Raw genomic sequence first — 23207 nt, 5'->3', positions numbered from 1 at the left:
TAACTCTGCAGATGAAGTACAGTTCTATTTTCCCCAGAAGAACAGTATGTAGTTGAATAGGGAGTAACAGGAGACATGGCTTTGCCATTTTTGCAAAATACTTCAGGTTTACTACATACAGCAGAAAGACATGTCTCTTCACGAGAATTTATCTTCAGAAGGTAAATCCAGATGAAGGGAGGGAACCATATTCAACCAAGTCCTTCTCTAACCTTCATTTAGATCCCATAAATATTAGGTGTTGTGGCCTCTTAGCAAAGTCTGAAAAGAATAGTAACTACTTCCTTTTTCTTGTTTCCATTACAAAGAAAGTTGGTTTAGTACAGAGGCATGGTATGAAATTAATTTGTAGCCTGTCTTTTTTAATAAATACTACTTTTCTTATATAACATGCTTTACTCTATGTTGTAGTTAAAGTGTGAGATGCATGACTTTTTTTCTACTGCAAAAATATAGTTCTTCATAATCAAGTCTGAAATACTTTTATGTTTCTTACTGATGAAAACTTAAGAAAACAAAACATAGCAGGTAAAATGCTTGCAGTAGAGTGACTTAAGAGTTCTCTTACCCTCCAATATGCTCAGGATCTTATTTGGATTACAGATAGAAGTGAACTCTATAAGAGCATTTCAGACTTGTTTGAATACCTGTTCTTTAAACAGGATTATGACAGCAGTTGCAGATAGCTATGAAAATATGGTGGGTTTATTTTCTCTAGACTAGTGATTGATGGCTCAAGAAGGCATTGAGTGTCGACCTAGGGAACATTTTGTTCCCATAGTCTTTTTGCTATTTTGTATTCTAGTTGTTTCTGCAGTCTAAAATAAATGCTTGCAAAACCCTGTACAATTTTTTTATGGGGAATCAAGATGCACATCACTTGGGAAGGCCTTGGGACTCCGAGAGACAAAAGAAGCTACCTGGGCAATTCATTCCTTGTGTAAACTCCTATGATGAGTTTTACCATAGTAAAACATTTGTAGGTGCTTTGTCCTTTCCTTTTACCACCTGAAGGGTAGGCATAGATTTAGTCTTGGCTTATAACCAGAATCTGTTGAGAAGTGACAGAAGAGAAAAGAGCAGCTTTGTGCAGTACTTGCCAGCAATACACCTATTCTGAACTGATACTTTCAGACATAAAACAAACAAACAAACAAACAAACACAAAGAAACCAACAACAAAAACAAACAAAAACAAAAACCCAACAACAAAACAGACAAAAAAAACACCAACCCCCCCCCCCAAAAAACAAAAAAGCCAACAAACAAACAACACAAACCTCTGCTTCTGGGAATTATTTCCATGAAGAAAATTAGTCTTTTTAGCATTCCTCCAAAAGAATGCAACCTTGGAAACAGTAACTGATATATCAAAAAAATGTGTATATTTCCCTGTATCTTGAAATATGTTCATAGGGATTACTGCAGTAGCATCTAAGTATATCCTGATAATAATGACATTTGTATGGTTGCAGATAAGTTGTTAATCCCACTTCGAAAGTTGACAAAGATATGTTAGTACCAATGACACTTTTTTTAATGCAGAAGATGCTCTTCTGCAATGTTTAATATGAGAATCTTTGAAATCCAAATTTTTCCTGTCAAAACAATACTTGCTGTTTTTTAGGTCCATATGTTCAGCACATACAAACATGATGTATGCTAGCTATACTTGAAGTTATAAAAGCCATCTTTTCAGTGATAAAGTCACTTAGTTTTCTGGTTTGACTTTCTTTTCTAAGTTGCACTAATGTAAGAGCATCACAGGATCATAGGATCACAGAATGAGTCAGGTTGGAAGGGACCACAGGTTGGAAGGGACCAGCCTCCCTGCTCAGGCAGGGTTATCCTAGAGCACATGGCACAAGACTGCATCCAGATAGTTCTTGAATGTCTACAGTGAGGGAGATACTCAATGAGTATTACACAGAAGTACAATAAATACTCCTAATCAATAGCTACGACCGTAGAAGCATGTGTTAACAAGATAAAATAACAGTATAGATGCCCATTTTTACAGTAGGTGTTTGGTAACATGCTGGACAGGTGACCACAAAATTTTGTATCAGGTTATTTTTACAGAACAATTCCAGATAGAGCTTCTCTGCTAATATTGCTTACAGTGGTAAAAGAGCTTAAAAATAAGTACAAGGCAGGAGAGCTCATAATGTTTGAGAAAGAAAACCAGAAGAAAATTTAGGAGTAAAACTCATAGTGGTTTGTGATAAACTCAGGAGATACAGTTTGAAGGGAGCTTTTCATGTTGTGACACATTGAAATCATCTGCACAGCTAATGAAAACAAGGCCTGAGGCCATCCTTTGGTAGTGTCCTCTTTGCACAGCAGTTGGGCCAGGGTCTCCTTAGGGTATCACGTGACCACACAGTGTTGCAGAAAGGACTTTGTTCATACAAAGTTTTATTTTACCTAGTTCCTTATGGATGGCAGACATCAAACTCAAAGTTACCTTAGGGAAAGAGCAAGGAGAGAAAGAGAAGAAGAAAAAAAGGAAGGGAAACGCTCTCTTTTAACAAGATGGCCAATTTTGCAATCATTGAGTATCTATCCATGAGACACTACTAACTTCAGATCCAAGCACTGTGGTGCACACTGGAGGCGAGGAACTATGGAAAAGTAGTTTCCTGCTTTTTGCCTGTAAGTGCTCTATTTTCACATCTGCTGAAGCTCTAAGCTTGACAAGAAGTTCCACATGTGTGTTTTAAGGTTTGATGACTTCTAACTCTCTCCTACATGGTTTATCTGGTGGAGTGCTATTTCTGTTACCTAAGTATGCATCTATGCCAGAAAGTGAGTGAAAGCAGTGGACTTGTAAACACATCACTTAGTTGCTGGTATTCTTTGGGCATGGGTTGTTCTCACCAACTCCCATTCCTTAAAAAATAAGTCCTAGAAAGGATGAAACAGGACTGCCTCAGCACATTCCAATGTTTTAGGGAACCATGGATACCCAGTTCTTGAGAAGCAAGTGGCCATGAACAGGTGGCCATTGGTGCTTGGTACCACTCAGAAAGGGGTCAGGAAGACAGCCTTATTAGGCAGATGCCTGTGTCAGCTTACTGGCACTCCATCTTGTCCTTCCTGAGACTGTGCTTTTGTATGCAAACCATATCGTACGCAGTGAGCACACATGAATAAGCAGGTGCCAAAATTCTTCCCACATTGCTCTGAACAGCCTGAGGAGACTCTTCAGGAGACTCGTTCTCCCATAGCCCTTTGATTTGCTTATTGGAAAGAGTGGTGTGTCAGCTGGTACTTCTGAGGCTTTGACCCTTCCTTTGATCCACTAGATCAGTGTGACAAAAACATGCAGTTGAAGCTGAGACCTAAATTTTCACAAATTAATCCCATATTTTCTTCCCGTTAGACATTGCAATAGAAAGTGAAAGTTAAGATGGCCGTGACCATAGAAAGCAATTAGCAAAACAGGCCAAGTCTACAATTCAGAGGAGGAAAGACAACTGTGTGGTCCAGAAAATGTTTAAATACAGAGAACTTTGATGTTTCACATCAGAGCAACAATAAATAAAGAGAACATATTTGCCTTTTCCCTAATGCTGGTATTTTCCTCCCATCTTCCCTCCCACTTAGAACTGTTTTTGTGGTGGGAGGATCCATTAGGTAATCTACAGATATTTTACATTCTTTAAATGTAAACTAGAAAATAAACTGTAATGCATATTCATCTCATGAGGGTAAAAAACTCATCTGCTCTTTAACATTTCTTGGATGATGGCACCCCCTCAGAACATGCCTAGAAGTTGTGCCTTGCCTGTTAATGCACACTCAACTGTAACTTATTGTTTATTAAAACCCAACATTTTTATTGTTTAGTAATTCTGGATTTGGCTCCCAGTGCCCCTGTTATAAACAGGGATGCCATATTGAAACACTGACAGATTCTCATGGGAGTCAGGGCTACTGGCACCTCCCTAATGAAATCACAAGCTGTTAAACTTTTTTTCCTTAACTGAAAAAGAAAACAAAGCAGTTAAACTGCTATATCCATTTTCTAGCAACATTAATCTGTTTCAAGCCACTCTTAACTGTAGTAAATCACAGGTTTGTGAGAAAATGAACTGCCTAAAGGTTCACTTCAGGTTATTTAGCCCACAAACAAGATGCTGACTACTGGCAATGATGGTTGGTTGGGTATTATTGCTCAATTAAGTTGCAATTACTTATTTTGCTGTGTCTTCTATTCAGACTAGTCGAGGGTCTATACATGGTAAATTCCAGAATGAAATGCAGTGCCAGGGTGCTGCTGGAGATTGACACTGACAGTGTTGAAAAGCTACTTGAGCAACATGTTTTTAACTTCTTGGAGGGAAGAGAAACCTTCCCTTTCACTGGGGAAACTCGGAAAGGGAGAAGCTCTCAAAACAAATCTGCCCAGATAGAGCTATTCTACTCTGCAGAAAATCATCCAGATGTTAATAGAACCTGAATTTTCAGTTTAAGTATGCCTCAATGCTGATACTAAATAAGGAGGCTGGAAACTTAAACCGTGAAATACAGTATAGCTGCAATTTAATAGTTGCAGTGCAATAGTAGTAATTTGAAGAGCAACAAATGTAGCACTCTGGCTTCTAATAGTATTTTAGAGGCAATTGTCAGTATGCTATGATTACACCACAGTTATAAATGGATGGACATACACGTAATGCACGCTGGTTCAAGAGAAGTGTACTTTTTTTCAGCCCTATTTAGTGAAACCCTTAATTTGCCAAATGTAGGTCTGAATTTTCAAGTAAGTATAAGATTTATCTATAATCATTATGGGAACAGTTAATAAGTCCCTGGGAAGTAATACATAAAACTAATCACAAATTTTTATAGATCTTGGGCAATTTCATTAGTTGAAAGATTCTAGTGTTTGCTACCACCGGGAATGTTTTTATATGTAATTCTCAAGTTGTATTCATTATACACATATTTTCATGTCAGAAAGGCTAAGTAAAGTTCTTGAAAATGCAGTCAGCAATTCAAGGTTACATGAATAGGGTGATCTTTTTGCAATTATTGTCTCCAGATAAAATGGATCAAATATCGGCCTGTTAAAATTAAAATATGGTGTGATATAGAGAAAACTAGCTTTCATCTTTAAACAAATAAAACCAATGATTTTCTTTCCTTTGCTCAGGTCAACAAAGACCACGGGTAAAGGTTCAGCAAATCTCAGAAGTATTTGACATTTAAGTGTATCTCAAGATTACGCAGAGTATTGGTAGGGAACTTCCTTGTTTTACATAAACATTGATTTAATAACTAGCAGATATTGTTATAAGGCTTTCATTTTGGAGGAGGTGATTGCGAAAAGGCTGCAGGCAAGATAGATTGCACATGTCAGTCTGTTCTGGTAGTTCCCATACTTTCTTTAGTCCCTGTCAGAGAACAGAGACAGAAGGGGAAATACCTAATACAAGTGTAACAAGGCATTGGGTATCCTATAGTTCCTACACTCTGATATTTCATCAGGTGAATCAATCTTAAAAGTCCTCCCATGCAACCTGAAGATGAACAGCATGTGGCCTGACTCTTTTTGAAATATTTCCCTTAGTTTTCAGTTATTTATGAGTGGCCTCTTGTTTTATAAAAGTTTGCTAAGACTTACCAAGTAGTGTTGTTTTTCACACAAACAGACTTTATATCTATAAATCCTTAGGCAAGTAGAATGATGTTTTTGCATACTAGAGAGCTTTAATCAAGTACTTTTTAAAGGTGATGGAGAAAGAAATGTAATAGGAAAACAGGAATATGAGTAACAGTAGCACTTTTTTGCCTCTGAGATTATCCATTTATTCATAAAACATACAAGTTTTTTGCTCTGCCTTAAGTTTTTTTAATCAGATGTGTCTGTGAATATATTTTTAACTCTCTTTTCCAAAGTATATAGTACTCTGCAAAGAAAAGGAAAGAAAAAACTCTTTTACCAAACTATAATGTTAAGTGGAATCCACTTCTGTCTACTATTGGTAAGAGCAAAGCATAATAACTTTAGGTTACTTTAAAAAAAGAAATCAGATGGACTCTTAAAAATATTTGGCATGCAATCAATGTGCAGTTAACACATCTCCTCTATTTGGAAGTACAAGAATCTCTGTCACCTCCTGCAAAAAGAAAGTGATCCAACATTTATTGTCATGTTCAGCTGATCATGTTTATCAAGTACCTCACTGATTATTGCAATGTTGTAAGAGACGTGTTGAACTGCATACTCAGGATGTGCAGAACAGAACAGAACAGAGTGAAGAAGCCTATAAATATGGTTCCTACTCCAATAACCTTTTAACTGACTAAGCTGGCTTTACAAAACTTGGTGCCTCCAGCTTAAAAAGGTCAAAATTACAGATGTTCAAATTTCATGCCAGAACAATTCCTATTACATTTTTTAAAACACTATACACTCTAACATTATTAAAACAGTTAAATGTTAGATAAATGTAATTATATGCCTTTAATAAGTAGAAAATTAACATGCCACTTAGTGGAATTCTCACGAAAAACACTTTCAGACCTTTATTTGCTGAATTTTATAATAGGAAAGAATTTAAACCCATTTATTTCAACTACTTGATTTGCATCTCTCTTCTTAAAATGAGTAATGCATTAATCCATCACGCAGATGGAAGTTGAATAGAATGACTTCAAAATTGTTTTTTCATAGGTAAAGTTTTCTCCACAACATTAAAAAAGAAAACAAAAAGACCAACAAACTAAGGGCATATTCTGGCTGGGGTATATATACCCTGTTTATTGCTACATATTGCTACATATCTCCAATCCTCAAACGCAGCTGGTGTGAGCCCAGGCATGCTGGAAATGGAAACCCATCCAATCCATGATCACATAATACCAGAGAAGTAATACGAGATGCATTTCTGCATTAGTACAACGGACTAGAGTAGATTTTCCATCCACTCTATGCATGGACTTTTTTCCAGTTAGTTGTGCCCTACTTTTCTGCAGTTTTACTTACACTGTTTTGGCACAGGGCTCCTTGCAGATGACTTCCTATTTTCCCTCCTCATAGTATCTTGCAAAGAGGTCATCTTTCTTGAGAGCACCTTTCTCCAGCTGAGTCTTAGTCCATGGAAAATGGTGCCTGTGTAATTTAGTATTTCCCTTTTCTGACAAGAGGTAGTGGGTCATCATAATCATCCAGGCTGGCTTCAAGCTCTCCAATTTACTTACCTCATCAAAGGGCTTGAGTTCATGTCACATTCCTTCTGAATACCCTGTGCTTTTGTCCCTGTTCTCTAACAGCAACTGTCTCATTTTTTCTTGTTGTTTTTTTTTTTAAGTTCCACTTTCAGCTGTTCCATGATTTAGTCTCTTTTCCATGGGGAATTTCTAAGTTTCATTCTAGTTTACTGCATATCAGCTTGTGTAACAGACTCAACATCATGGCATGCATCTTATCTCAAAAAAGGGAGTTGAGAGTAGATAATTTATTAATTCATTTTCTTTTATAAATATTAAAAAAATCTCACATGTGTAATGAACTGTCGGCTGCAATCCTATGTGGAAATATATCTCTATTACTGAAAATATTATTAACTGAAAGTAACTATCCTTTCCTTTTCTCCAGAAAGAGAAAAAACCAGCCTAGTCCAGAGTTAGTTATTCAAAATATATAAAGGTATAATGAAAACTCTGAGGGATGAATTTTACTTGTATTTGCCCATTTCTTTGTTAAATCTGACCACTTCAAAACACAACAGTGTTTTAAGATTTTCGACAGCAAAAGATCTCACATTTCAGGGGAATTGAACACTGGTGGTATTATTTTCAGCAGTGCTGCCTTTGTAAACTTAATAGCCCGACATCCAGGATTGCATACGACAGAGTCAGTCCAGCCAGTACTGTACTAGGCCTAGACATGAAGCCCAAATTGACATTTAAAGTATCTCAAACTCAGGGATCATTTAGGTAATGGGATTTATCATATTTTTAGACACTGAAATCTTGGAACTTTAATGAGTTTTAAATATAGGTCAGAACTATGAATCCAACCTCATCATAGATTTCAAGAAGTTTAGTTCAGAGGCAGGTCTTCTGCAGGAGTTCATTGCTCTTCCTAACTGGATTATATGTTTGGTCTTTGCAGCTCACCATTGATATGTGTGTTTCTCTAAAATGGGAACAGAAAACTGGTATTTCTTCCAGACCTGACTCCTCTGAATAAGGCTAGTGCTGCTTATAAGCAGCAGTTTCCAGAGGTTGTTTAGACAGTCTTTAAAGGAGATGTCACAGTTCTCTCTTAGCTTCCCCAAGCTTCACGTTTGGTGATCCACACACGTGCAATCGATCATCTTATGTACAGCAGATATGTCCAGGGTTATTCTTCACTCTCTGCTTTCTGAGTGGTTGAAATTAAAAAGTAGAATAACCAGCCTCTAAAGTTAAATGTCTCTTGCTGCTCTGATGGATCCATTACTAACCCTACTGCCAACTTAGACATTTTCAGGACAGAAGGAGCAGCTGCTTTGACTAGTTTGGAAATGTATTGGGTCTGGAGACACTCTTGGCCACATCTCTCAGTACCAGACCCAATGTACAAGCAGGCAGAACAAACCCAAACCAGAAAAGGAAGTAAGCCAGGCCAAGAAAAGGACAGAGAAACTTATCCAGCCCTGGCAGGAATTCATAGCTCTGATGGCAAAGTCTCAGTTTAATCCTAATGATTAAATCCTGAAATCATTCCTTACTTCTTATTCATGGAAAACATTTGCTAACAGCAAAAATGCCCAAACAACTCTATTTTTTGGATGAGGAAAAATGAGTTCCTGCTGTATTTCTGTGCCATTTTACACATCCAGGATCCAACTAGGTCTTTTTCAGATGCTCTAGGCAGTTTGGTAACAGTTTATTTTTCATCCTATTAATGTGTAGCTATGAACTTTTACTGGCAACAGAAATTAAATTGTTGCAGAAGCTCTTTCTCCTGGTATTTCCAGCTGCAGTGGTAGCAGTGAAAAAATCAAAAAATCTCCTTGGCTGACTGTTATAACATGATTTTCAAACAGTTCTGTGGGTTGTAGGCATAAAGGGAATTCAGATAAGACTATGAGTTCATATACAGTTGTCTGAATCTTACTTGCAAAGTTTTCAAAGTTCATGCATCATCACAATGGATCCTGCGGGATGTTAGTGGACTCTGGGGAACATTAGCTGTTTTCCCAGTTTCATAACGCTAAGACTGGTGAGTATTGTTAGATATTGTAAGACACCATTTGCCAGTCTGAAATGTGATGTTTATATAAATATGTCCGTAATATACAATACTTCTGAGGGACTGAATCAAAAATAACCAAAGGTTTTCACAGAGCAGGATAAATCCAGGGGTGGAGTGGGCAGTGAATTTTGACATGCTGCCTTACATCTGTGTTTGTCTAAGTATGTTGTGGTTGTGAAGAAGTAGCTGGGAGATTTCTGTGAAAAGATGCCCATATCTTAACATTCTTCCTAGAAGAATAAATATTTTATTCCTATTTTTCCTGACAGGGAGCTAGTATAAAAGCATTCATAAAATTAACTTTGCAATACTAGATGTTTTTCTTTTGCAATCTTTCAGTAGTATGTGCTCCCACCTAGGAAAGTTAATACAGGCATCTGTTTACTCTTTTTAGATGTACTGATATATGAAAAGACTCTGTGTGGGACTTTTGTTTGTTTATTTGTGTTTATTTTGATGTGAGGGAGGTAAAGGCTTTTTTAAAAACAGGGAGTTCCAAAAGCGTTGTTCATTTATGAAACTGTTGCTGTGTTTTATCTTCTTTGAAGTTCTGGAGCTTTTTACTTATCTGATTCTTTGTAGGTTTTCACATTTGCTGCGTCACTTTTATTAACTAAATGGCAAAATACCCCCCGGTACTAATGACTTCACCATAGGTGCTGAAAAGGAGAAAGTGCGTAAGAGAGAGAAAGGAGGAGGAAGGGAAATGGACAACTGACAGTGATTTCTCTAAACTTGACTCACTGTACTTTTATTCCTATTTGGTCATAGATATCAAAACCATAAATATGTAGAAAATGAAGTATAGACCTCTTTTACCCATAAAATATGAGGCTATCCTTAAGCCCCTCTCATGAACTTTGAGTGTAGTGATACAAAACTGAATCTGTTTTGTAGCACCTGAAGGAACCACTACTGAAGTGAGTGGGATCTGTACACTGACTGACTTTAATCAGAGCTGGATCAGACCCATGAGCCACACCAATTATGTTTCTCCTGGCAGCTAAACTGACAGGCTTGTCTGCATAAACTCAGAATTGATAGTGTTTGAAAACAACCCAACACTCCTGTATTCTGATCATAACTCTAATAATGTTCCTTGACTGGATTTGTGTAGGGAGAGAATCATCCTTGATGATAGGGACAGACATCAGTCTTGAAAATGTACCTGTGAACATTATGTGAATATTATTTTTCATTAACAGAACATGTTAGCATAGAAACATAAATTATTTTCACCTTACAAAAACCAATTTTACTCATAGGTATTAGGGAGAGTTCAAATTTTGTGAAATGACAGCTTTGCTTAATAAATAATTAGGAGTTGGGGATTTTTTTTTAAAATAAGTTCATTTTACAGAGATGCAAATTATTTGATCAGCACAGCACAGTTTTGTTTTCAGATTAATCATTTCACAGATCCTGTGTAGGGTACAGCCACGTGACAACTAAATCTGCATACTGAAGAGGGTTGCAATATCTGCCAGTGGTAAATAAGGCCTCCTGTATAATTGGGTCTGAAGCAGTAACATGGATCAGGCAGTAGCTTAAGACATAGTTACCAAGGCAATAGATGTTACCTTGAGTTTTTGGTGAACAGCATGGGATACAGTGTCGACCCATCCTTGCGCATTAGTGATGTCCGTTTTGTTCTCAAACCTTGGCTGCTTGCAAATGTTTTCATTTTGACATTCTTGCAATCTGTCTTTGAAAGTCTCTAGTTCCAAAACATAAACGGAGATATCAGAGGGCGAGGACAGGGATACTGTCACAGATACTATCTTTAACTAAATATATCCTTTTTTTTTTTTTTCCAGAGGTGCGGAGAAATCTCATTTGATAGTCCTGATCAGAATGCCAAATGTGTTTGCATGCTAGGTAAGGGTAAGAGTCTTTTCCCTTTTCAATACAAGTGTGTGGAAATATGTTTAATTGGGGATTTCTTCTAAAAAGTACATGATAATGACCATGACGATTCCCAATGACATCTACATAGCTCATCCATGTGTAGTCCTCATTAATATATTCTTTATGTGAACTTTCAATTATTTAAACAAAGAATATATGTTCCAGTAGTGTACATATGCAGATGAAAATATAGCTATACTAACACTATAATTGCAACCTCTAATGTACTAAAGTCCAGAACTCATATTCAAAAGCTGAAAATCTGCACTTTGAAAGAGAGTATTAATTTCATGAGCATGTATCAAAAGTCTCTAGATCAGACTTTGAGCTACATCAAGGAAGAAAATTTCAATCACTATGATTTTTCAGATTTGCTCCGGTTTAGCTTTGTAAAAATGAGTATTAAGTAGAAATGTCTATTCTTTAGAAACAATACAGGAAGGTTCTGCTATGTCTCATTAATTTCCGTGACCAATTTTATTGTGGTTGTTTGTTTCATCTCCAATGTTAGTACTGAAACATAAACAGCACAGCTCGTATCACAGTGAAAAACAGGGAGTAAGTGTCTAAAAACCTAAAAGATAGTGTTTAGTCAGAAAAAAATGAAATCATGGAACTCTTGTAGGATTAGGTTTTAAGTTCTGAAGACTTTGATCTGCCAGGTCATAAATACATGCTGCAAATTAGAGCATTGCATCTAATAACGTGAAGATTTAAATAGTCATAATTTTTAAAACTGCATCTGGCAATGTCTAGGAACTTAATTTCCATCTGGGCGCATAGCTGTGTTCTGTAATAACAGATTATGTGGTTTGTTGTTTATATTCATTAAATCCTATTGTCACAATAGACTTTAATTGCTACAGAGAAATCTGTCATGCTTATAGTGCACAGATCCCAACAGATGAACTGACACAATGGGCCATAATGATCTATTACATCAATGATCCATGGTTAGACCTTCTTAATGGAACAAGCTGACAGAAAAGATACACTTGTGATCCTTTATCATGCCAATTATAATCTACAGTGTAAATACAATTGAATTCCTAATACTCTAGTTCTAAGGATGTTATATCCGTGCAATTGTTATTATGCATTGGGTGGGGAAATGCGAGATGGGAGAGAGGAGAACAAAAAAATAACCTTCTGCATGGGTTTGGTTCATCATTTGGTTTGGCATTTTTATAACAAGTCAGTCAAAAAGCGGGAGTTTGACATCCTCCCTAATGCAAATGATTCTTTAGGAGCAGTGAGAAGAACAAGACCTTGTTTTCATTCGATATATTCTTATCTATGTCTTTTAGTATATACATGTACAAGAATGAGAATATATGTTGTGCTGTGTAAGGAAACTGCTAGGAATGTAAAAATGACTCCAAGAGCACACTCCAAAGGTATAACTGACTCTCAGAAGTTACATCTCTTGTATTAAAAAGTGTTTCGCCTGCTATTATTATTCTTCAGTGTCTCTAACAAATTAAGGACTACAGTATATAATATAGAATTTTACATTTCACCCCAATGTATTCCAAATCATGTACAGAGCTTAAACTATTCTAAGTGCAATTTGGATATTCCAGAACAGCTTTGTAAGAGGTATGGGAAATAGAAACTAACAAACAGAAACATAGTAGAAGTTGTAGTTGCTCTGAGGGCAGCTACTGGAGACAAACTCCACTATCTCTATTTATCACAGAAATGTGTGTGGTTCTGGTAGTGCTGCAAAGCCAGAGTGTGTCCACTCTGGTACCTCTCCTTTCATGCTGAACTCTGTAGGGAACCAGAAACCGTGCAGCCTGAAAGGTCTAAGAACTTGTGTTGAATGTGTCATGAGTGTCCAATCTCAGATTTTACAAGGGAATTGAATTTCTGAGAGAACATGACACAGTTTGCCACTTATCAATGTGAAGCTGACATTAATGTCTGTGGGCATAACTAGTGAACAAAGACACCATGTGCCTTCAGAGAGGGACATCTTTCTTGACTGCACCCTCTTTGAAATGTGCTGAAACAGTCGCGCTGTCATTTACTGTAACAGCGACACAGTGCTAACAGAAATCTAGAGGGCAAGTTCCAGGAACTGCAAGAGGAGAATCATTCTAGTACAAAATGAAACACAGGAGTCTGGAGTACTGACTGTATTTCTTCAGGGATCTTTGACACAAGATCAGTCCATACTTGACACTGCATATTATCAAGCTTTACTCTAAAATGGTAGCAGCTGTTTTTGTCAGAAAATATCTGTATCTGAGTTATACTACTGGTTCTGGGTTAGCTTAAAGTTTAAAGTTTTTTAGGAGTAATGCCAGGCCTGCTGCTGTGAGTCCACATTCCTTGAGGTAACATGAATTATGTGGATGAGGTTCTTTTTCTATAAAGGTTGAGGAAGAAGGTTTGCAGTAAAAATCTTGTTCTATTCCTGTCTTCCTGCTAGAAAATAGTAAGTAATAGATAAATAAATGCCTAAATGCTTACAATGCCTATAGTGAAAGTAGGTAACTTTTCAATGCACTGACAAGATATCACCCAATATAAGATTAAGAGCACAGAATCAGTTTAAAGTCTCATCTTTCAGAATCAGAGTGATGGATATTTGTAATTCAATTGTAAAATATAACTTGAATGACAAAATTAAATGGTCACTTCATAGTGTTTCCTAAGGATTTAATAGATGATAACAATGTGCTCTTCCCAAGATATGCTTAGGATTAGTGTAATTATCTGTACTAAAGTTGTTACATAAAATTATGTTCTCCCTCCTATTTTTTATATTGTGCTTGTTTCTTTACACTTTTATATGCATCATGATTTAATCCCAGCTGGCAACTAAGCACCATGCAGCCACTAGCTCACTTCCCCCCTGCAGTGGGAGGAGAATCAGAAAAAAGTGAAATTTGTGGGTTGAGACAAGAACAGTTTAATAATTGAAACAGAATAAAGTATTATAATAATAATTATAACAATAATAATAATAATAATAACAATAATAATAATGAAAAAGAAAGAGAGGAATAAAACCCAAGAGAAAAAAGTGATGCCCAATACAACTGCTCACCACTGGCAGACCAATGCCCAACCTGTTCCCAAGTAGCCATCAACAGCTCCCAACCAACACACCTACACACACACACACACACACACACACACACAGAGCTTTATTTACTGACCATGGTGCTGTATGATATGGAATATCCCTTTGGCCAGTTTGGTCCACCTACTCACTGGCAGAGTATGGGAAACCAAAACATCCTTGACTTAGAGTAAGGACTACTGAGCAGAAACTGCATCATCAGTGTGTTACCAACATTATTCTCATACTAAATCAAAAACATAGCACTGTACCAGCTATTAAGAATAAAATTAACTTTATCCAAGCCAAAGCAGGACAATATGTTATACTAGTTAAAGAAACACAACTTTTATAACTGTCACAGAGGAAAGTCAGTCAGTGGCCCACCTTAGCCTTTTGGTAAGACCAGTGTTTGGATCCTAAATCTATCACAGCTTTCCTCAGTATTGCATTGAATAAGACTTTAAACCCTGCACATCCACCATCCTTTGAAAATTGGGAAGATAAGTGCTTCCTTATTTCTTAGGAACAAGAAGAATAAAATTATAAGTACAATGAGAAACTGAAGTTCTATAGTAATACAAATAATAAAAATACCACACTGTCAATAAATGTGTTATCAGAGGTTTCCCTTAAAACTCTGAGTCTATCTGGAGATAATGGCAGCTCATCAGCACTTCCAGGGCAAGTAAGAAAATCTGAACCATTCTGCTTAAATTAGAGTTGTTATCAAGTTAGTGAGGGCACTTGACCATGACGAAATTGCTAGATAATGCTGAATGGGATGTCAAAAATCTTTTCCTTTATGCTACATTCTGGAAGTTAGAACCCTGGACTCCTCATGCCCTTTACTTATAATGATTTTGACTTAAAAAATTATAGTTAACACAAAAATCGAGATTATAGCAATGTACTCACTATGTGGTTATTAGTCCAGAAATTCATATTATGAAGGGCAGAAGGGAACTATCCCTCTCCCTGGAGCACCCTCTGCTATTTTCAATGGCACAGCGCGAAGGTCATTTTTCCCGTATGCAGACAGACATATTCTGGGCTCAGACATGACACAATGTCATATCATGCAGAGATAATTGAGTTAGTTTGCTGTGAAAATTGATGGTTGGATGCCTAAGCTAATTAACTCTGCTGGAAAGGATTGCATACTAGCTTGGAAGTGTCCAAAGTGTCCAACTTAACCAGTTCCCACATCTTAACTAGCTAACTCAGTAACCTCTACATGGCAGAGCACTGAGTTTTAAGAATTTATCCTGGAAAGAATAAGTTTCCATATCAGGCTCTAGGATTTATACAGAAGGGAAAAAGTCTGCCAACTGGAAGAGAAACTTCAGTGTATAAATAAATACCAGTTTGTACAGAATAAATACAGTTGTCCTTATATATGCTGTATAGGAAATAGACACCTGCACTCATAACACATACAAAATTAAATGGTCCCATCAGTTTTAATCTGTTCAGCCTTACTGATGATAGTGAAATAAGGGGGATGGATGATAAATGTAAGTTATCTAGTTTGTTACTTCAGCAACCAGTCTCTCATCGCCAGACTTAGTCCTTACTCCTTAACGAAATGCTGGGTAGATTTTGAAGTGGTCACATCATGCTGGCCAACTCTGCTGTCTGCAGAAATTTTTCCAGAGAAAATATGAATTGCCCTCCTCAAGCAACTGGTTAGTAAGATGAAAACACAAGCCTTCCAGATGCCCCATGGCAAAAGGCTGAGGTGCTTTCTTTTCATTATTGTAAATTCCACAGAGACAGGAATAATACGGCTGAGTTTGTTTCCCTTTTGGTGTAGACTTAATCCTTGCAAAAGCAGACAGATGAATCCTTGTTTGGAATAAAAGTAGTTTCCTCACAAATAGCCATTTAAAATTAATACAAGAAGAAAAGCAGTTATTAAAAAAAAAAAAATGGCCGTGCCACCTTTTTTTTTTTTAATTCCCCAGACTATTAGTACATAACACTGTTGCTTTGAGGCAACAAAGCTCTTCAGATTCCATCACAGAGAGGTGCCTAACTCACTCATCCCCCCAAACAAAAAGGTTGCTTTACAGTTTACTTCCACTGTTTATTACCTATGAAGAGTTAGAGTTAAAGGAATTGGCATTTGGCCATGAAATTAGTTTCGTGGATTCAGCTTCAGTCTTGGTGGCTCTTCGCCCACAGAAGAAAACCACCACACATTTGAACAGAGTTGGCAGCCACAGCTTAAGAGAGACATTACTGGAATAACAACTGTGTTGAAAGCCAGGATAGAGGGGTACTGGCAAGGTTCTGGCTGGCTGGCCTCTGCCTTATGTAACTATTGAACTCACCTTCACTGGCAGCTGAAAAAAATCTATTAAAATTTACTTTGCAAAACCTAATCAGGCAAATAACTGTATAACTTAATGGGAAAAAAAATATTGAAAAATAATTAAATGTGTCAATTTGCCCTGCAGTAGAGGGAGAAAAAGAAATGAGACATCTAGTCAAACGGTTCTGCACTGGCTAAGCTCCGCACCTTTGCAAAGCTTCATGGAGCCCTCACTGACATCATTTGAAATGTGACCCTATAACTCTTGCACACACAAAATTTCTAGTGAAACTGATAGGCGTGCATGAGCAATGGTGCTCTAAATAGCCCAATATAAGGACTATTAATATGCCAGTCATTCAAAGACTTGACCTTATGCAGACTTAAGTATTGTATCTCTGCAAATGAGAGGAAAAGAAACAGAGGAATTAGTTTTTGTAAAATTAAGCAATATGTTTATGGGGAAACAACCTAAAATCTATAGTGACTAGAAAGAAATCTATGCTCATTGCTACACTGCCCATCAGGATTACTCAGAACTTCATAGTGGTTGAAAGGGGGAGGCTTAAGATGTCTGCTACAAGAAGACAGGCTTCTATTCCATGATCAGCTTGCTACACAGCATGAAGAGAAGCAGGTTTTTCCCTTTAAAAAGCAACGGTGTGAATGCATACAGAAAGATATAGACTATGTATCCTTTTGATAACCTGTTAATGTAGATAAATTCAAATCTAAACTTATAGATCAATGTTATAAGCTTTTCACTTACATCTCTAATTGCCAACAAGTCTCACTGCCAACAATTTATTCTGGTGAGAACAGCATTATGTAGATAGGACTTCTGAAACTTCAGTTCTTCTACCCAATTGAGGAGACAAATGGTAGAGATTTTCAAATAACGTCTAACAGTTTTTCCTTTTTTCTCTAAAGTATCATTCCAGTATATTAACACAATTTAAAAATAACAATTCCTGATACCGCAAGTATCTTACAAGCAACTATGCTTGTAAATGAATTTTAAAAAGTGGATTCTCTGTGTCCTTACCACAGTGGAAATAGAGGCTTATTGCTCCACTATGTCACCTAAGACCTCTTCCCCAGTTTATTGTCTCTTCCTGAAATGCCATACATTCTAAATCTCACCTGTTTTCTCCAAGAACGCTCCTTATTTTTTGGCCACGGTGGCACAGAGCAAGCTGAAGACTTGGTGCATTGCCCCATGCTTTATCTGGAAGGCCAAGATGCCAGGCTGCCTTCATTAGAGTGTTGCTTGGAGACAGAAGTGGTAAACCAGTGGGCACAAGGCCACAACAGCAAATCCTTTGTCAAGGACCTTATAGTGTATGCATGCCGTCATTGTGTCAGTTCATCACTGTGTTATGGTTTCAGGCTAAACGAGTAGGAACTCTTTGTCCTTACTATGATAAGATTTATGCCTAAAACCACAAAGAATGTAAATGTCAAATCCAGCTTCTAGTTTCATGACTATTTGATCAATTTGGATAAAAAAACTATAGCAAAGAAAGATAAATTAAATTAAACATTCTGATGCCTTTTGTATATTTTAAAGAGCAGTTATCTAATAGCATCTTATTATTCCAGTAATTTTGATCTAATTACTATTTTAGGTAATTGTATAGCCTGGTAGCTGAGTGACAGTGACCACCGGTTTATCCTGTTCTGTCCTGTAAATCAGGTCAGACTGAAAGCACTTGTCTTGCAGTATTCTACCTTTCAGAAGGGTGCTGACGGAGACAAAAACTGGCTCTGGCCTTTTGAGCAGGCATATAAAACACTTTTCTAAATGTAAATTCTGATTCTTGGTTTTCTATCCTATAAACATTAACTTGAACCATATATAGTTTTATTCTATGTCTGAGCTTGGTACAGGAAAGAAATGGGGGAGTTGGAGAACTCGTAGGAAATGCAGTAATGAGGATTTGGCACCATCTATATAATGTAAATACAGCATGATGGCTTTCTCTAGAATAGAGTGTTACTGTGTTGCCTACATCCGCAAAAGCCATTCATTGGGACCACAAGATCCAGCTGAGATTCAAAAGCTCAAGAGACGATTAAAAAGACCCTCCAGTCCCTCAACTAAAAATACCCCAAATTCCTGACTCTTCAGCTTCTCTTTATATCAAAAAAGCTTTTTGACTTGACTGAAATTGCACCACATATCACATTTAGGAAAAAAACACAGGTTTCCAAGTCCTATCCAGCAGCTGCACTCAAAGCATGGATAGAAATACTAGCAAATTCTAGTGGACTGCAAAGCCAAGTATCTCCCTTTTTGTCCAAAGCATGCTGCAAACAGAAGGATTGCATTCTGCTGTGCATTTATGTAGTAATCTAGTGAAAATTTAAACTCTGAACTTGCATCACCCTAAAACAGGTAAAGCCCACAGCACTCACTTTTTTTCTTACCAACCAAAATAAAGGTAGTGCAGGTTGGGATTAAGTGCTCTCTCTTCCATCTGTTGACCCTGCACAAGGACAGATGCTGGTATGGCTCCAGGAGGGTAAGAAATAGTCCCTTGATCTCAGGGAGCACACACAGAAGAATCCTGAGTTTTGTTTCACAGACATTTCACTTTTTTTATTTTTTTATTTTTAACTAGGCACTTCTTAGAAAAGCAGAGAAACAGTGGCTTGATTGATTTACTTAAGATGATCTCATATGTTATTCCATGGTAATTGTCACATGAGTTATTGCTGATCCCCTGTTGGAAAATAGATTTCAAGTGCCTATTCACTCTGCTTTCTAGCAGTTTTATTTTTCCTCATGCCTAATCTCGTGCCCAAACACGGACTGCATTCACGTAGTTTCTCATCTTCTTTGTCCAAACTGTTATGAGTGGGTTCTGCCATACAGAAAATTGTTGTGAGTAACCATATTTTGTAATAATGTTCTCTCAGAAGATGGGAAAGGGGAAAAGAGCAATTATTAGATCTAGTGATGTGACCAAAGCAGATATAGGAACACTTATTCAGTTTTACAGCAGCCATCCCTTCATGATAGCATAAGTATAGTGAAATCTCCAGATGTAAACTTTCCAAACTTAGATTTAAATGGTTCAAATTTATAATTTGTGGTTTGAGCTCATCTCTAGCAATTAATCTTTGTTTCTTTAATTATCACTTGGTGATACCTTGCAATTTCCTATAGATTACTGTGTAGCTACTCCTAGTAAGAGTGATTTATACCTGAGATAGCCATGGAATTTTTGTGCTTTCAATCATTCAGTTCCTGGCTGTACATTTTCAGAAACTTTTCAGATTAAGAATGCGCTTTCCTATGGTCTTCTCCATTCTGTATTATAAAGGTTGTCTCATATTCTGGAGCTAAAAATTTTTCTGTTCGGAAACGCTGTTAATAATTTTACCACTCTTACTGAGAATTGGGAGTATAGAATTTATTGGAATTTTTTTCACCTCTAGTATAAAAAAGAAAACTACCAAATCAAAATCATGCTTTTCTTTGGCCTTGTTACCTAGGTATCTAGCTTTCCTTGATGGCTTTAGTTTCCTTTTTCTTCTTTTTATTTTTTATTTTTTAATAATAAATTATCTTTTCTAATGATAATCTGTTATTTTCTTGTATGTCTCATACTTCTTAAAGCATTAAGTTGGTCTCTTAGATCATCCCTTGATCATCAAACTACTTAAGCATGTATTTACATATTCTCACTGGAGCCAAAAATGCGTAGGCTGAAATATGTTCCTATGCCAGGGTCAGTCACAGTGTCTAGCACTGTGCATGCTCAAGCCCTGATCTGATCCAAATACTTGAGCCTCTGGGCTTATGAAATCACGGAGTGTGACTGTGAATATTGGTAGTAAATGACAGAAATTCAATTTAGCAACAAGAAATGGAATTTCTGAATTGCAGATAGCTGTGTCAAGAGACTAATGTATTTCTTACAGAAAAGTTCAGAGAGTGCTCCTACTGGAATTCCCTTACAGGGCATTCTTCTCACTCTGTAGATGAAACAATGCTGAAGACAGTTGGGATGCAATTCATCTGATAGAATGTCCATAAACATCTGAAAAAATTTTAAAGTCTACAGCCATCACCTAATCTTCCCTTTCGTAGTTAAAAAGAACAAGAAAAAGGTACTTCTTTCAGACTCATTGCAAAATAGATGTCTAAAACAGGTCTGAGGAATCCTACTCAGAGGGTGCCTATTTGTCCCCATTGACTATGCAAGAAACCGGAGTGTGAATGCGAGCATTTGGAGGAGATTAATCTTACTCCTTGAATACAGTCATTGTTCTTCATGGTGTTCAAAGCTCTAAATTTTGAAGTATAGGTATAATAGAAAATTTGGTTAATCAACCTCATCTGCAAGAAAATTTATTGGGTTTTTTTAACATAAGATCAAGTTCTAAGTTTTCAGGATATTTGTAGAAAAGTATTTGCAGAAAATTTTTTTTGTTAACTGAATTATTTTCCTCACTGCTTTTGTGAAGTCTTAATTTAAGGGTACTCTATAGCCTCTTCTTGCAAAGAGTATGTATGCATTAGTGTTTATGTCATCTCAGGAGTGGGTTTTTGAGATTCTATCCCAAGTTACTGCAAACTTTGGTTGGCATTGTGAAGCAGCCTTGGAATGGACAAATTGAACAACTTTCACATGAAATAGAGCAAGGTGGGTGCTCTGGGAGTGTTCTAGCTGCTGCTAGACATTTAATCCATGGAAATAGATTAGGAGTAGTCCAAGCCAACTCCTCCAAAGCATATAGAGTGCAGACATGGGGGCCTCCGTTGTGGTTGTTTAACTTGGCTAATCTGCTCTTCTTGTATTACCTGCTTCTCTGAACCTTGCCAGAGAGTCAACACCTGTTGTGACTTCAACCCAGCAGTTGCTCTAACATGCAGGCTTCTGTATCCATAAATTACCTTCAGGACCATTCAACCCAGTTAAGGTTTAACTGAGGATGCTTAGGAGATGTATAAATCATAATTTATGACTACTTGTAAGCATGTGTTTTTCTGGGTATTGTTTGCCTACTTCCAGTACACGTCATCAATTTGTGCTTTTGTCTTATATACTCAAACGAGGACAGGTTTATGGGGAATGGCAAATGTGATTTAGTCCAGTGAGAAATACGTCCTTTTTGAAACTTAAGGTAAAATGATTTTTAATTCTAGATAAGGATTTCACACTGATCTTACAGATTAATACAGAGCAAATTTAATTTAACACTTAATTCAGAGGAATTATTCATATTGCAGAGTTTTGTTTATTGACATACAGTAATAAGATCCTCACATTTTACTCATGCATATACAGGAAAAATGATTATTGAGGTATTTTTGGTTTATAACAGAGGTTGTTAATGAGAGGAACTTAGAAATACTGGCATCATACACTTTATTAGTAGACATTTTCTAGAAGAAAGCAAGGACTAGGGGACTTGATTGACTTCTTCATCTAAAAATCATGCAATAAACAGACATCAGAACTGTATAACACTATCATAAGAAGAAGCATATTGCCATGCTGACAGAAGAAGAGACAGCTATTTTCAGTGTCTTTCAGAGAGTTAGATAACAGTATGTAAAGACAGCTCATACAGATAAAAGTACTTTTGTCTTTTTTTTGTTAAATAATGTATGAAGTCATGAACATCCTCTTAAAGAGAAGCTTGTGCATTTACACTCCATGAGCTGTATTTCAGGTTTCTACAAAAGTAGTAAGACAAATTTATCATTAAGGTACATGACTGGGCGCTCTGTAAAGTCCCAGAACACGGTCTGGCACTTAGATTGTTAAGACAGGCATTTGTCAAGGACAGGTCATTGTTTATCTAAGAAAAAGACAGAACTTTTACTTCCATCGGCTCTAACTGCCCTGTGAAGATTTTCTAATGGAACTTAATTTCTTTACCTATGGGTTTCCAGAGTTTTATATTTACAAGCTTGGATCAGTATCTGCCATACAATAAAATAATTTTTAAACTGGTATTACTTGGCTTTGCTTTGGAGACCTCAAACAGAGTTGCCAATACACCCAGACATTATGTGAATATTCAATTAAAATCACCATGGGACTGCTCCTATGACAGGAGTTTTAAGGATATGAAAGTAAGTTAAGGGGTAGCAAAAATTATTTGAGTCCCCAGCTAGTAGTATGTGATGTAGCAACAACAGCAGACACTGACAGAGCTCTGTTGGAAAGGGAAGATGAATGGCAGATGCTTCATTGTAATTTCTTGCTATCAGCAGAGAGCATAACAACAGACATTAAACCACTGGTTTAATTAGAGGTAATAATATGTCCAGGAAGCTATCACATTTAAGGCACAAGTGCAATTGCTGACATTGTACATTTGTCCTAGAGGGCTTTTTAGGCAAGCACATGTCATAATATTTTAGGAGCCAGAAGATTCCAAATTTGCTTGACTTTAATTATTAACATATTTCACTTTTTTTAAAAAGAAGGAATGGAAGCATCATAAATCATGATGTCAAATCTCATTTACTTTCTGTTGTTTGAGAACAACACTCAGGGCTTTTGAAGTCTGTGTATTATTTGTTTCACGGGGGGAAATGACATTATAATAACCCTCAGAACAGCTTAGAGAGAAAATTCTGTTGGTTTTGGATATTTTTATTTTAATCCAATCCAGTTTCTCTGTGCCAT

The 23207-nt window shown here is 36.8% G+C and overlaps 1 protein-coding gene across 5 annotated transcripts in view; it reads left to right on the top strand.

The window, feature by feature from the left end:
• PDE7B (phosphodiesterase 7B) overlaps positions 1–23207 on the top strand; it is a 174142-nt gene that overhangs the window by 47620 nt on the left and 103315 nt on the right. For all 5 annotated transcript variants that reach the window (XM_064649422.1, XM_064649421.1, XM_064649419.1 and 2 more), the window contains one exon: positions 11074–11134. In XM_064649422.1, coding sequence (XP_064505492.1) covers positions 11074–11134 — 61 coding nt within the window. The remainder of the gene's footprint in view (positions 1–11073; positions 11135–23207) is intronic.

This window comes from Pseudopipra pipra, chromosome 3 (assembly GCF_036250125.1).
Source record: "Pseudopipra pipra isolate bDixPip1 chromosome 3, bDixPip1.hap1, whole genome shotgun sequence".
Taxonomy (NCBI): domain Eukaryota; kingdom Metazoa; phylum Chordata; class Aves; order Passeriformes; family Pipridae; genus Pseudopipra; species Pseudopipra pipra.
The sequence above is the reverse complement of the archived record's forward strand: the minus strand, read 5'-3'. Positions and strand labels throughout refer to the sequence as shown.